The following is a 15000-nucleotide window of genomic DNA, read 5'->3' on the forward strand; positions in this document are numbered from 1 at the left end:
AGCAGCAGTTTATTAGTAGTAGTAGTAATAGAGAGTATGGTCCTTAAAGGGGTATGCCACTATTTTGGGGCTTAATGCAGTTAAAATCGTTGGCTGGGGTTTATAAAGGTGGTAAAGTGTCTTATTTTTCATGTGAAGCGTTGTCTTGCTTTAAGACAAGTTAAAAGAGGGAATATGTGGCTAAGCTAGTGAAAGTCAATGCATCAATGTAGCATTGCTACATACTAAACGGATCCATTGACTTTCACTAGCTTAGCAACATGCTCCCTCTTTTAACTTGTCTTAAAACAAGACAACGGCTTACATGGAAAATAAGACACTTTACCACCTTTATAAACCATGGCCATAGTTCATTGTTCATAGTTCAGTTCACAGCTCACCCCCCATGTTGAAAAAAGTGTAGGCCTAATTGACAATGCCTATATTTAATTAGTTTTAACAATGAGATTGTTATATTAGTCTACTGTGATTTAGTTTTGCATTAAGAGTGGTTTATCATTAGTAGGCCTAGATAGTCCTTTACAGTGATTGTTGTTTAGACACTGTGTGTGCTGAGCGATTTCACTTCTTTTCGGTTACTGTATGGACTGGACTTAAAACGGGTGCGTGGATTCTGTAACGTTTTCCTGGACTGTCTCTGTGTCATGGGCAAAATTTGCCATCCTGCAACATGCCAACAGACAGCTTTCTCTTGTTGTTGGTGCTGCGTGCGGCGCATTTTAACTTAAATAGTGAAGCGAGAGCACTCCACACTTAGCGGTATTCCAAACGCCCAGAAGGCGGTCGCTAGAAGCGTTGATCTAAAAAGTCACCGGGAAGTCAGAAAACTCGCACACTGCTGGCTGGTTGCTGGCCGCTTTGATTTTAAGTAGAGCTATGCCTGCCGTTTGCTTGGTCCCGCATCTTTGCACGAGACGAAAGACGAGAGAATGGTGTCAGACGCTGTCAGAGAGAATCGATAAGACATAAGACTCTGACACTGTGTTTAGTCGCGGTTTCTGCAGGAATATTAATGAAATCTGGTAACTACTGAACTAATGAACGTGTCGTTCATGGGCTCCAGAATGAACGTGTTCATAGTTCATTCATCATCTTGTAATTATTGTACGTTCGGTTCACGTTCGCTCAACATATGAACTCATTCATGAACTTTGCACACGTTATGCACACGGATTGCATAACACAAGACCAACACTGGCCTGACACTGATGAAGGTTAAGACCAAAGCATCTGACGGGCTATTAAGTATAAAGTAACAAGGCGTACTCTCCTGCTTTTCCTTTTGTTTAATTTCTTTATGGAATTAGCACCTTTTTAAACTAGTGGGGTTGTGCATGTTAAGTGAATTAAAACACAAAATCACAAAGGAGAAGGGAGAAATCTCGTTTGATAGAACATTTAAAACTTCGATTTACTTAGTCAAAAGGGCAATTTCCTATGCCTCTGCTGGTGTGTGTTCACATTAAGTATCATTAAGCATTCTAACAGCTTTGCTTGAATGGACTGTACTTTGACTATGGTCTGTTTCCCAGATGGTTGTCGAACTTACCTCCTAACAAGTGTTTTCAGCATGATATGCTAAAATTGAGTTTCTCATTCCGAGTGATATCTTGGGTCATCTAAGGTTGCAAAATTCATTAAAATGGGAAAATGCGTAGTTGAGCTGTATCACTTGTTGCATGAAAAATTGTTGAAAGGAGCTTGCATACATATAGTTCATATATATATATATATTCCAGGACATATAGTAAGCTTTCATGGGTTGCACATACAATGCCTTTAGTCTATAAACAAGCCAAAATTAACTCACGAGTCTTCAAACTTTTAAATTGCATGTTCTCCCCTTTGACTAGTTTGGTCAGAAGCATCTTTAGTCGTTCAAACCATAATACTTAAGCACTTCCTGGGGACAATCAAGGTTCTATTGTTATCATTTATTCACCTATGGTCCTCCATCCTCTCCCATTATTTGTAACACAGCTGTGATCGAGTCACCATAGCTACAGATTAACCCATTGTTGAACAAGAGTGCTGCCCAAAAAGTAAAAAGAAAACTAACTTTTGAGTGTCTCTCGTTTGTTGAAGACTCTTTTGATTTTTTTTCTCTGCTTGCACTTAACTAAAAAAACAAGGCTTGCTGCCTTGCTGCAGCAATCAGACTGCTTTTCAGTCCCGGTTTCAGAAAGTAAAATGCCTGCCACAAATGTAATCCAGTCATAAACGGCACTCATGGCTTGTGAAACAGCTACTCAGTGAAGTCAATCATGGGAAAGATAAACCAGTTTTTATGTCCCTAACTTGGGATTGTGACATCTATACCCTACAACAGAGGTTCCCAAACTTTATCATGACAAGCCGCCCCCCATATAGATTCCAGCCATGAACAACCCCCCCCCCCCCCCCCTTACAAGGCTCGTGCCACACTACACCTTTTCCTGTGCACCCCCTTTCATAACCTTAGTCTATGTCTCTATACCAGTGCCCCATTGGGAATTGTAAAAGAACAATTATAGTAGTGCTGTTCAGAGATGCAATAGATTATTATAAGGCAATTCTGAAGAAATCGGAATATTGTTTAGCTTTTTTTGTTTATTTTGGTGTACATTGATCCCTCAGCCTACAAAAGCTCATATATCTCAGCCTCTGAAACACATAAAAACACGCAATTAGTTGCATTTAAACCCTAAGACCCATTAGAATGTGTTCATTCAGCTCTAACACGCCAAGATTTTTTATAAAATTGTCTCAGCTCTCATGAGCCTGGATGTTTCGTCATGCAGCTCCAGGCGCCAGGCCCAACGTTGCGCAACCCAGCATCCAGCATCAATGGGTTAATTATCACTAATTCACTGTCCCTTGCTCCAATGGGAGGTATATGTGTGAGGGCAGGTACCTCTCACCGATATATATACTTGCATGCACATACTCACTCACTCAGTCACTCACACACGTACACACATACATGCATGTAGACTTGCCCATGCATAAATTCACACAAACTGCCACACGTTGACATGACCTGTGTATGCGCACGCATGTGTGCACACAGACGCGTGCGTGCACGCACACACACACACACACACACACATACATACAGTATGTAGCTGAGCAGAATGTATAAAAGAGCCATTGCATAATTAATGAACTCCTGCTGGATAACTTACCGTATCGCGTCACATCACAGCATGTGATTGCTGGAGCCCTCTAAATATATCCACACACAGCCATTGTGGCACTTAAACTAAATTGCACATGTGGAGAGGAGGGAAAAACAACATAAGGCCCCGTTCCCACTACACGGGCGACCGCGTTGACGCGAAAGAGTTCATTTCATTTTCAGTGGAATGCGGCGACGTCCTTGCAAAGGCTTCTGGGATTTGCGGCGCTACTTTGACAGTTGTCGCGCGTCAAAAAAGTACAGCTCCCTCTGTTTTTTTGCAAATTACTGCCGGCTAACGCAGTGCGTTATCCAACGAATGCTGAGATAACAGGAGGAATTCCCATGACACCAATGGCTATGTTTTGCTGCTTAGAAGTGGTTTTATGACGGTTTATCATATTTTTAATGTAAGATTCATAAACTACAACAAACTATTAAGTGCAAGGTCTTTGTGCCTTTGTTCAAAGGATTATGTACATTTTTGATGACAATCAAAACTACGTGAGGGCTATGAAATGTGAGAAGTAAACACATCTCCACAGTTTGACAGACTTTGATGTTACTATCGCTAGTTAGCTTGATTTACACATGTAGAAAGACAGAAAGAGATACTCTAGTTTAGTTTACTCTGTCACACCCCTGCATGTGCACTGACAAGAAGCATTCCGTCAACACAGGGAGGTGCGTCGCGTGGAGTGACGTCGAACGGACGCTGTAGTGGGAACAGACGGTCAGCCTCCAATTGCCTGACACATTATGAGTTGATTGAGGTGTTGGGTCCACGTTCATGGACGTCATCAGGAAGCTGCTGCTAGGCCTTCATTTTTTCTGCTGGAACCCCCATTTGGATCTACAAATATTTTCTTGACTCCCCACCCCCCACATCATATTCCAAACGCAAAACACTTTTTAATGTTTTTGTCATCATTTTTCTCCCCCAATTTATTTTAAATAGCCTAGGCCTATCACATGCCATTAGGGCAGATGTCAGTGTCTAACACTCCTTGTTTTCAATTAAAAAAAAAAAAATTGCACAAACCTAGACATTTTTGTAGGCCAACATCGATAGAAGTATTACAATGATTTTAAATGAGACATAATTATGCGATTAATCATGAGTTAACTATGGCATTTATGCGATTAATCGTGATCAAATATTTTAATCGATTGACAGCACTAATTTTTATACATCACTAGAACTCCGCGGCGAGTTGCGACCGATTCTGCAGTTTCTCTCATGAACAGCAGAGGGCACACTTCCGAAAATGCAAGCAAAAGCCTGTAAATGGCGCTTTTGACTATGAATGGTCTGCCACATTTTAATGGTTCTCGCGCCAAATGCGCCAAATTACGCACGTAAAGTATGCGAAGCCCTTTAGCCTACTTGGCATATGCACTTATTGTTCTGTATATTTCCTGTGCACTTTGTGTCTGCAAATGTTGTATACTATGATTATGTCCTCAATTGTAAGTCGCTTTGGATAAAAGCCTCTGCCTAATGTAATGTAATGTGATGCAATGGCAACTTCGAGAAAGGAGAGTGGGTTCAGAGGGGGGATTTGTGAGACAGTAGTCCAATTGAGATGTATACGTGCCAGCATCGTAGCTTGGCTAAGAATCTCATTATCTGGCAACTTGGCGTATCACATGACATCGCAGCATGTGATTCCTGCAGACCTATAAATATATCCACATACAGCCATTATGGCACTCTTAGACTAAAGCACACTATAATTATTTGAAGGCTCCAAGACTCCATATGACTCACACATTGTGAGCTGTGAAGTTGATTGAAAGTTCCTGGAAGTCATCAGGGAGCTGCTGTTAAAGACCGTTTCCCTGCCCATGCATGCTGCCCTAAATAGGTTGTCTACCTATTGCAACTGCAAGTCTCTTCGAGCCTTTGGTCTTGGCAAACTGAGCTGTCTAAAAGTTCCTGTCACCCCTAGGAATGGGAGCCAATGGAATGCTCGCATTTTAGAGGTCTCAGTAGAGTCGTGTTCAAGACAATGACACAAAAACATAGTGTTTCTCAACATCCGGTCTGTTTTTCAAACGCAGACAGAGAAACATATCTGTTCTTTTGTTAAAGGGGAAGTCCAGTTTTTTGAACATTAAGGCCATTTTCTGAGTGGTCTGCAATATTTTAGAGTCCCCCTCACCGTTTATTTCATGTTTGCTGCAGTCTCTGTTATTTGGCTGATTTGGATTTGATCTCAACCAGCTTTAGAATGGCCGTCTATGAGCACCTGCAACTCTGTTCTTAAAATCAACTTTAACATTTGTTTTCGAAAGTCTACAGCTCACAAAGTGGTTAGGGGTGTTCACTAGCAGTCCCTAACAAGTTTCAAGGCGAAATTTGGCTTCTGTCATTTTTTATTTGCCATTTTGTGAAAGAAAGTGAAAGTGAAAGTGAAACTTAATTTACAAATTGCTACATAAAACACACATAAAACATAACAGATGCCATATTTGGCTACAAAAATTGCTAAGGAACACCAGTGAATACTGTTGAACACTTGCTGAGTTGCATATTCTTCAAAACAAATGTTAAAGGTGATTTTAAGAACAGAGTTGCAGGTGCCCATAGACGGCCATTCTAAAGCTGGTTGAGATCAAATCCAAATCAGCCAAATAACAGAGACTGCAGCAATCATGAAATAAACGGTGAGGGGGACTCTAAAACATTGCAGACCACTCAGAAAATGGCCTTAATGTTCAAAAAACTGGACTTCTCCTTTAAGTTGTCTGATGCAATCTGAAGGAAAATATGTACCAAGGTAAAGGTAAGAATGAAGTGCATTTCTGTTTTCAGTCCACTTCATTTTCTCCATTTTCTCCATTTGTTGGTCGAGCATGCGGTCTTCTCAGGGTCATTTAGGTCTGAATCAGGTCTGATACCGTATGTCTGTCGCCATCAGTCCTCCAGTCTGCTCTCCAACTCTGAAAATAACAGCAGAGGCCTCTATGTTGTTTTTGCTCAGCTGAGGCTTTTGTCCAGCAATGAAGCAGATGTTTGGAGAATGTGGTGTTCTCTTTAGCCAGAAAAATAGGGCAGCTTCTTGGTTCAGTTCGGGCTGGCTTTGTTTTTAACCAGGTCCAATGTAGGACTTGCCACTTGTGAACAAAGGCATTTTAAGTTGTAATGCCTTGGTAAGGACAATTTTTTCCCTCACCCTTTTTTCCAAGGAAGTTGATGTTTGAACCAAGGACTGCAATAAAAAAAGTAGTTCACTCTTGTCTTTTATTCTCTCTAAGTACTGCCCACACAGTTTTAGGCTGACATGATGATTGAGCACAAAGATCACAAGGGATTGAGCACACCAATGATAAAAAGACGAGACTTAAGTGTTAGAGACGATCTGACCTGATGTGAAAAAGCTCCCACCCACTGATAGCAACTGTAAAGAAATTATTGTGTCAATCAGTCCCTAACTGTTGCTCGAGAACACAAAGTGCTCTTGGTAAGACAAGAAAGACAAGAACCTTTTGCGCAACGTAGACCAAATAATGAACTTGTAGCTGACACTAAACAAATTGGGCATAGGGAAATGAAACTGACCAAGTTACGAACCAAATAAATTACTTTGGCCACCAACAGAGAAGCTGACAGGGGGGACACAGCGGTCATTTGAGGAGGGGGCTTTCAAATGAATTTCCTGGGCCCTGGTCAAAGCTGCCCACCAATTTGTTTACTGTTCGCCACCACTTCATTATCCAGTCCATATTCCGTGTAGCCCCTTAATGCATGCCGTAACTCCAGTGGCATGCTGTAATAGTCATCGAAAAGTTAAGTACCATAGTACTACAACACTATGACATAACACAGGGCCTTTAGTGATGCACTACGACTTGGTCATGGCCATTCTGGTAACAGCAAATTTATAACGCCGTGTCTTAACGGGTTAAGGTGATCATACATCCACCAACCCCCCAGCATCCGTGACTTCAAACGGCAGCGTCCACACTGTGATTCACACTGAACATCTCCTTTAAAGCTCTCTCGACATGTCACATCACCCGTCTGCTCAAAGTGTCCATCTTGAGAAGCTACAGTATGAAAGCACACATAAAGGGGTCCTCCCAGCGGGCACGGGAAAGGAAAAAAAAGACGCCTCATTTAATCTTAAAAAAGGCTGGCCTCCTTTTTTCATCTGTGCGAGCCCATGCTGTGATGGATATAAACCTGGCGTCAGCGAGGCTTGTGCTGTGTACTCTGTAAGAGGCTGGGAGGTCAGTGTGGGTAGGTGAGGAAGGCCAGGCAGGGGGTCGCGGAAGACGGGGGTGGGGGTGGTGCACGCCTGCGTCAGCCATGGAGCCACTTCTGTGCAACCACCAGCCTCTCTTTCTTTGAAGGAGCAAGGTGACGAATCTTGGATGACTGTGTGTGTGTGTGTGTGTGTGTGTGTGTGTGTGTGTGTGTGTGTGTGTGTGTGTGTGTGTGTGTGTGTGTGTGTGTGTGTGTCTGTGTGTGTGTGTGTGTGTCTGTGTGTGTGTCTGTGTGTGTGTGTGTGTGTGTGTGTGTGTGTATGTGTGATGTCTTCATATCATGTGTGTGTATATGAGGGGTGGATCAGTGCTTCCATAAACATCTTGTTATTTGTAGGTTCAGCAGGTTTCACGCCTCTCTAGACCCCAACAGCTAAACCCTCCCCAAGACCTCTGATCTGAGCTCTGATGCTGTTTTCACTCACGCCATCCCCTTCTCTCTCTCTTTCCTTCCCTTGTTCTCCCTCTCTCTCTCTCTCTCTCTCTCTCTCTCTCTCTGCCTATTTCTCTCTTTCTCTGCATCTCTCTCTCTCTCTCTCTCTCTCTCTCTTGCTCTCTCTCTATCTTTCTCTCATTTTCCAGATTTGCTCTCTCTCTATCTTTCTCTCATTCCCCCCCTCCAAATTATCTGTGTGTATCAACTTGCTGAGGGCAGAGACTGCCATAGCTTGGGGTGTGCATTGGAAAGCAATGACCGAGGAGATCCCATATTAGAGGTCTAGCCACTAGGGATGTGGGGGGAAGGTGTGTGTGTGCGTGTGCGTGCGTGCGTGTGTGTGTGTGTGTGTGGAGGGGCTTCCTCCTTAATTGCTCTGCTTTGTTTTTCTGATGCAGCACCGCAGACAGAGATGGATAGGAAGTATAGATCCGTATTAACAGTCGATAGAGGTCTGCCAATAACACTACATCCTTGTCATGTCTTAAGTGGGGCCCCAGCTCCCACTGCACCAACACACACGTATGCACGCACAGCAGGCCACACCGAAACACACACACCAAAGCATGCACGCACGCACGCACGCACGCACGCACACACACACACCACACACCACACACACACACACACATCTGGCCACACAGAGGACACATTCATGCGCACACACATACGCATTTTTGCTCCCTCAGACAAACGCATACTACGTTTTCATTCAAAGTCTTTTTTCCTGTTCTCATTCCTTACAGATATCTTGGAGATGGGAGGTTTCACCTGGAATCCATAATGATTGCCAACCCAGACATACCAGCCTACAGGCAAGAAATTGACATGTCATAATTTCCCCCTCTTCCGACTCCCTTGAGTTTACCTCTTATTATTGTATTGTTTTATAAAAACAAAATTTGGAAAATTGGCAAAGAAAAAACTGTTAAGATGCTAGACATTTTCAATCCCTTTATTCCCTAGGAGTTGCGGAATATGCAAAAGATGTTCTTGGACTTCAGGCGCTAAAAAGCCAATGCTACATATGCAAATAGACTGATGAATTACTGAGGAGATTGACCATCTTTTCCAATAGCGGGTGCTTAGGAAGGGTGGGATTTTCTTAATATGGAATCTAATAATCTTAAATAATACATGATGTAGTACCAGATTTGCAAGTTGTTTTTCTGTTATTAGTATTCATTTCAAAAATTGTTCTCCTTGTTTTATAGGTATGACCCCTACAGCAAAGTCTTCTCAAGGGAATACTACGACCATGAGGCCATGAGAGAAGCCAGGCTCCAGGCCATCGACAAGGCCCGCTCGGCCCAGAGATGGGGCCTCATCCTGGGCACCCTCGGCCGGCAGGGCAACCCCAAAATCCTGGAGGTACAGTAACCCCCCAAGAAGCTTATATCCAGCTTATTACCATGCTCATTGAGCACAGCATGAACCTATCCGCTAGCTCCAATTAGGCTGCCCATAGCCCTTCTTGAATGATTTAGCACTAGCAACGGCTACCCCAATAGTTATGGCGATGCCTTTGTAAGTGAATTATCCATCCCTCTGTTTAGCTATAATAATGCTCATACATCCCTTGAATGGGCTGGGTATCTCCAAACAGTTAACCTGTTACAATAATCAATAAAATGATTAATCATGCTATACCTTTTAACATTGTCTAACTTTTCTGGCCACAACAATTTGGGTATTTGCACGCTCGTTTGTACGCTCCTCTCTCTCTCTCTCTCTCTCTCTCTCTCTCTCTCTCTCTCTCTCTCTCTCTCTCTCTCTCTCTCTCTCGATCTCTCTCGATCTCTCTCTCTCTCTCTCTCTCTCTCACTCACTCACTCACTCACTCACTCACTCACTGAATGCCAAAAAGCTTCTGTCACTCTGCAGACTGTCTCTCGTTTCACATCATGATTGAGCAAACGCCCACATGACCGTCTCATGGTCTCGTAGCACCAAATTCAACCATTTTCACAGTATGCTAATGGTCTGCTTTATTAAGGCTTACTATTTTTGGTTGCGTTTCAGTGTCTGGTTGAATATTACAGCTCGAAATATCATTATTGCATCAAACATTTCTTTGGTCAATTTATAGTCCTGCAAAATCTGTTATCGGCCTAAGCTGACCAAAAACCTCATACATCAACCTTTTTCAGCTGCAACAACGCTCACAGCTCAGTATCAGAAGGCCTTGTGAATGTTTCATCATCTCTCCCCCCCCCCACTAACAGGGAATGTATGAATACTGTTCCATACATAATTACGCTCTCGGCAGCAAGTTCAGCCTGCTGCAGCTAAGCCGTTCTGATACCTCTCCTCGCTACCTAAGTGCTTCTCGTCCTCAGACACATGTTAATGGACTCGTGAAATGTCAAACACTGGGTAATGTAATGGCTGCGCAGCGCTGTGCGTCGCGTCACGTTGCGAGGCAGATAGTCGGCAAGTGAGTGAGTGGGTGGGTGGGTGTGTTCGGGGAAGTCAACAGCGTGGAACAAAGGGGTAAATTGTCTCTGGCCCAATGAGAGGCAGGTGGTGGGGATTGGAATTGAGAATTGGGTCCTCAAAACATTGAATGCTATTGGATGGGGGTTCTTTCAGATGCCTTTGTCCAGGGCCCGGCGAAAGTCGTCAGCGGCCCTGGGTTTGTTTGTCAGAAGACCCCGGTGCTAATAACAGCTGGCTCTGCCGTGCTTCCTCTGTACTGTTGGGTTGGGGAGGTGTTCATCATGCTCCACGCCCACGTAAACACGCCGTGGAGCCAGGCGTAAAATGTGGAAGTGGGGATGTACTGACAGACAGAGAGGTGATGAGGGAGATGGTGAGAGAATGAGAGACAGAGAGATCTTCAGGGAGATGGTGAGAGAGGGGACAAGGTGAGGATGGAAGGCAATGTTGAGATGGAGACGGATAAAGGGTAGAGAGACAGAGAGAGAGAGAGACAGACAGACAGACAGACAGACAGACAGACAGACAGACAAAGAGAGAGAAAGGAATTAGGAAAGAGAGAGAATGCTTTTCTTGGAACACAGCTGGAAGAGTCAGCCTAAACATATCAAGAGAGGTGAGGTGAGGTGAGAAACCAGTGTAAGCTGGTGGAAAATCTCTGAGCGCCAGTCAGATGGTGTGAAAGAGCATGCGTGCGTCTATCTATGTGTGTGCGTATGTGCGTGTGCGTGTGCGTGTGTGTGGGTGTGTGTGGGTGTGGGTGTGTGTGTGTGTGTGTGTGTGTGTGTGTGTGTGTGTGTGTGTGTGTGTGTGTGTGTGTGTGTGTGTGTGTGTGTGTGTGTGTGTGTGTGTTTGTATGCGCGTGTGTGAGCGACATGAACACCAGCTAAGAATAATGCTCTCCTGGTGTTGCACTATAAAAGTGTAATGGCCTCTAATGGATGGTAAATGGTGGTGGAGTAATATCCAATGGGAGGCTGTTTTAGAATGCCCTAAGAGCCCTCTCACTGCGCTAAGTGAACATATTTTACGGATGTGTGTTTTTTTTCCACCCACGTTTTGGCAAATACATTTCAAACGCGTGTTAAAAGCTTAAACAGCCCATAAAAAGGCAGTGATCTATTACTTATAGCGCCAAATGAGTAGCATAAATAGGAGGGAGCCGTCATAGACACGGGATGTTACTACCATAGCCAGGTGTGTGTCATTAGTGTTTTGAGCTTTTCCACGTTGGTCATGTGAGTCTGAGGAGGGAATCAGGCACGTACAGTTATGGTGCCGAGCCGGCGAAGTGATAAACCTGTAAGTTACCTAGTTCAGTTACCCAAATATAGCATGGGAGTTCCCATGCTGGGTCATTTCACGTGAAATCAGACACTTTGGGACCCGACCGACACGGATTTCAATCATACTTGCGGTGCCTGTTTAGTAGCAAGGTAGCACCCCAGAACTGCATTTTTGTGAATCTGACACCAATATTAAGGGAGAAACAGACTAGCGAAGGTTTACATGTCAGGGTAGGACACTATGCATTCAGCCTTGATTATATCAGTCAGTGTTAGTCACAAAAATATGCCCGTGGTGTCATTTGAAAGCTCTTTTCTGGCTCTACACATTACACAAACAGCATGGAACACAACAACCCTCAGAATATGAATTATCATAAATTGAAAAATTACGTGCCTGATTCCCTGTACGTGCACAAGTCGCCAAGTCGGCGAAGTGATAAACCTGTAAGTTACCTAGTTCAGTTACCCAAATATAGCCTGGGAGAGTTCCCATGCTGCCTTGTGCACTCAAACCGACCTGAAGGCCAGCATGGAAACCCTGACTGAAATCTTGGTGTTTTGGATCCCAACCATAGAACGAGGAGGGAGGACATATAAGTCATATTATTAGACATATGGAAGTTTGTAGTATGTAGATCCACTGTGTCACCACCAGGTGCGACACTAGCTTTCCATCAAGCTCTACCGGTGGGTAGCACACTACCGTTCAAAAGTTTGGGGGCACCCACATTTTCCCTTTTTTTGCAATTCAAGTTGTAGACATCTATTGTATATCTTGAAATGGTACAAAGATAAGTACTTAACCCCCAAAAGTTTTTTTTTTTAAAGAATTACCCCTGAAATTGATAAAACTGGAGTGAAATCTAACCAACCTGCCACACATTTTTTTTTACATAGGAATACATATTTTAATGTTTTTTCTACAGATTTGAATAATGCTAAATGTAACGTATTGTCATGTATTATCTCTAAATTCTTTCCAGTTACTCTTTTCACTCTTTTCTTTGCTGTTTGCATGCAAATGACAATGACACAATAAACTGATTTTAAACCAGAAGTGAGATTTAAATGGAATAAGATAAATTGTCAGAAAAAAAAGTATTGTGGGGTCTGGTGACTCCAAACGTTTGAGCGGCAGTCTATATGTCACTTGTGATGTAGTCTAGTGAGAACCTAGGGGATCCTTGTCTGATCTGAAGTGATAAATTAAATAATAAGCCTCATTTAGTTAACCAAGATGGTTGTAAACCTGTTAATTGATGGGCTACACTCTTTGTGCAATTTGTAGCTTTAATAAAACAGCTCTGCCACTTTAAGTCTCCTTGTGGTATGCACCCCAGATTGCATTATTCAGAGGGCACAAACATTGCTTTGTGTAAACAGTTGAGACTGCTTGATTTATGGAAAGTTTTGCGACATAAAATATTGAAATATTCATATCATGAAGCATGGCGTCGCTGTAATAAATGGTGCATTTCCATAAGCTATAGTTTTGCCTTTTCTACTGTAGAATATAAGGATTGCAAATAAATTGTTCAAAGGAAAGTTGACTGCATTAAGCAGGGAATGTTTCACTGCACTAAAGTTTTCACAGTTTATTTTAGAGTAGCTGAAAATACACTTAGGAGATCAGGTCCATGGAGCCCTAATGCCCACAATGTCCCCCATCCCCACCCTCAGTCTCACCATAGACAATTCACTGTTCTTTATATACTGTTTTATTTGGTAATATTATCATTGCAATATTTCAACCAAAGAACAAGTATGTGATCGGACATGCGCGCGCGCACACACACACACACACACACACACACACACACACACACACACACACACACACACACACACACACACACACACACCCACACACACACACCAAAGTCACTTAGAATAAATCCTTTCAATCGTCCACCATCTTGGCTATGCCTCAGGGTTGCAATTTCAGATTAGTAAGACCATGGGCGCCCAAAAAGAATGATTACACAAAAATGGAACAACGGTGCAACCCACAGCCCATATGGTTAGAATCGCAATGAAACTAGTTTATAATGGCTATCTCAGATTGGCCGTATATACATGCATGTATATATGTACATATATATATATGTGGAGTTCAACACATCAGTAACAAAATGGCCAAATCTACACAGAAATGGTTCACCAGACACAAAATCAAGCTCCTCCCATGGCCATCTCAGTCCTCTGACCTCAACCCCATTGAGAACCTGTGGGGTGAGCTGAAGAGGAGAGTACAGAGGAGAGGACCCAGGTCTCTGGATGATTTAGAGAGATTCTGCAAAGAGGAATGGCTGAAGATCCCTCTTTCTGTCTTTTCCCATCTTGTGAAACATTATAGGAGAAGATTAGGTGCTGTTTTGTTGGCAAAAGGGGGTTGTACAAAATATTAACACCAGGGGTGCTAATAATTGTGACACACATTATTTGATGTCAAATAATTATTTCTTTATGTGGGATTTTTTCCCCACTGAATAAATGCACTTGTATTGAAGGTTGGATTTTTCTCTTTTTTTCCCATTAAGGTCCCATATTATTTAGAAAAAAAATAAAATAATTGGAAGCTAAAAAACACATCTCAACCAGGGGTGCCAATAATTATGGAGGGCACTGTATATATATATATATATATATACAGCAACAATGCAGTCATAATTTTGTTACTGATGTGTTGAACTCCACATCCATGGAATTTCACAACACTCATTCTTGCACGCATTCTGTGTTGCGGTGTGTGGGATCATGTGGGCGCGGACTCTGTTGCAACCCCACGAGTAGCTACCCGATGTGAACCGTGCATATCATCAGCAACTGACCAGTGGAAGCAGATTCTGAGGGCATATCGATTGGGTTTGAGCACTCGTATAAGCTTACGCGCCGAGGAGGCAAGATGATTGGATAAATGACAGCGCAGCTCAGCAAGCAATTGACTCTTGTTGCCAGACAGGTGGGATATGTGCAAGCATGTGCCATATTAGCTTAGCGAATTCCCCCCGTTCATTCCTATGGGCGCTTTTCTGGAGTTTTCCATCTCCTTATATACAGACTGTCTCTGCACGCATACACATGCACACTACAGGGTGTGGCACGCGTGTGTGGTGGGAAAAATGCCTGGAGGCTAGAGTGATCTCACTATGTCAGACTTCAACTATATGCATCATGCTGATTATCCAAGACTCTAATATCTCTTTGCTATAGATACTACCTATAGTATTCCAAGTCTCTGTCATTCTGTCACATTCTCATTATTTTTTCTTGTTCCTTCTCTCTCTCTCTCTCTCTCTCTCTCTCTCTCTCTCTCTCTCTCTCTCTCTCTCTCTCTCTCTCTCTCTCTCTCTCTCTCTCTCTCTCTCTCTCCTCTTTCCTCCAGCGTCTCATCATGTCTCCTTAAT

The 15000-nt window shown here is 43.0% G+C and overlaps 1 protein-coding gene across 2 annotated transcripts in view; it reads left to right on the plus strand.

The window, feature by feature from the left end:
• dph1 (diphthamide biosynthesis 1) overlaps nt 1-15000 on the plus strand; it is a 173898-nt gene that overhangs the window by 116114 nt on the left and 42784 nt on the right. For both annotated transcript variants that reach the window (XM_063205054.1, XM_063205055.1), the window contains exons 7-8: nt 8612-8680; nt 9080-9236. In XM_063205054.1, the coding sequence (XP_063061124.1) occupies nt 8612-8680; nt 9080-9236 (226 nt within the window). The remainder of the gene's footprint in view (nt 1-8611; nt 8681-9079; nt 9237-15000) is intronic.

Source organism: Engraulis encrasicolus, chromosome 8 (genome assembly GCF_034702125.1).
Source record: "Engraulis encrasicolus isolate BLACKSEA-1 chromosome 8, IST_EnEncr_1.0, whole genome shotgun sequence".
NCBI classification, from domain to species: domain Eukaryota; kingdom Metazoa; phylum Chordata; class Actinopteri; order Clupeiformes; family Engraulidae; genus Engraulis; species Engraulis encrasicolus.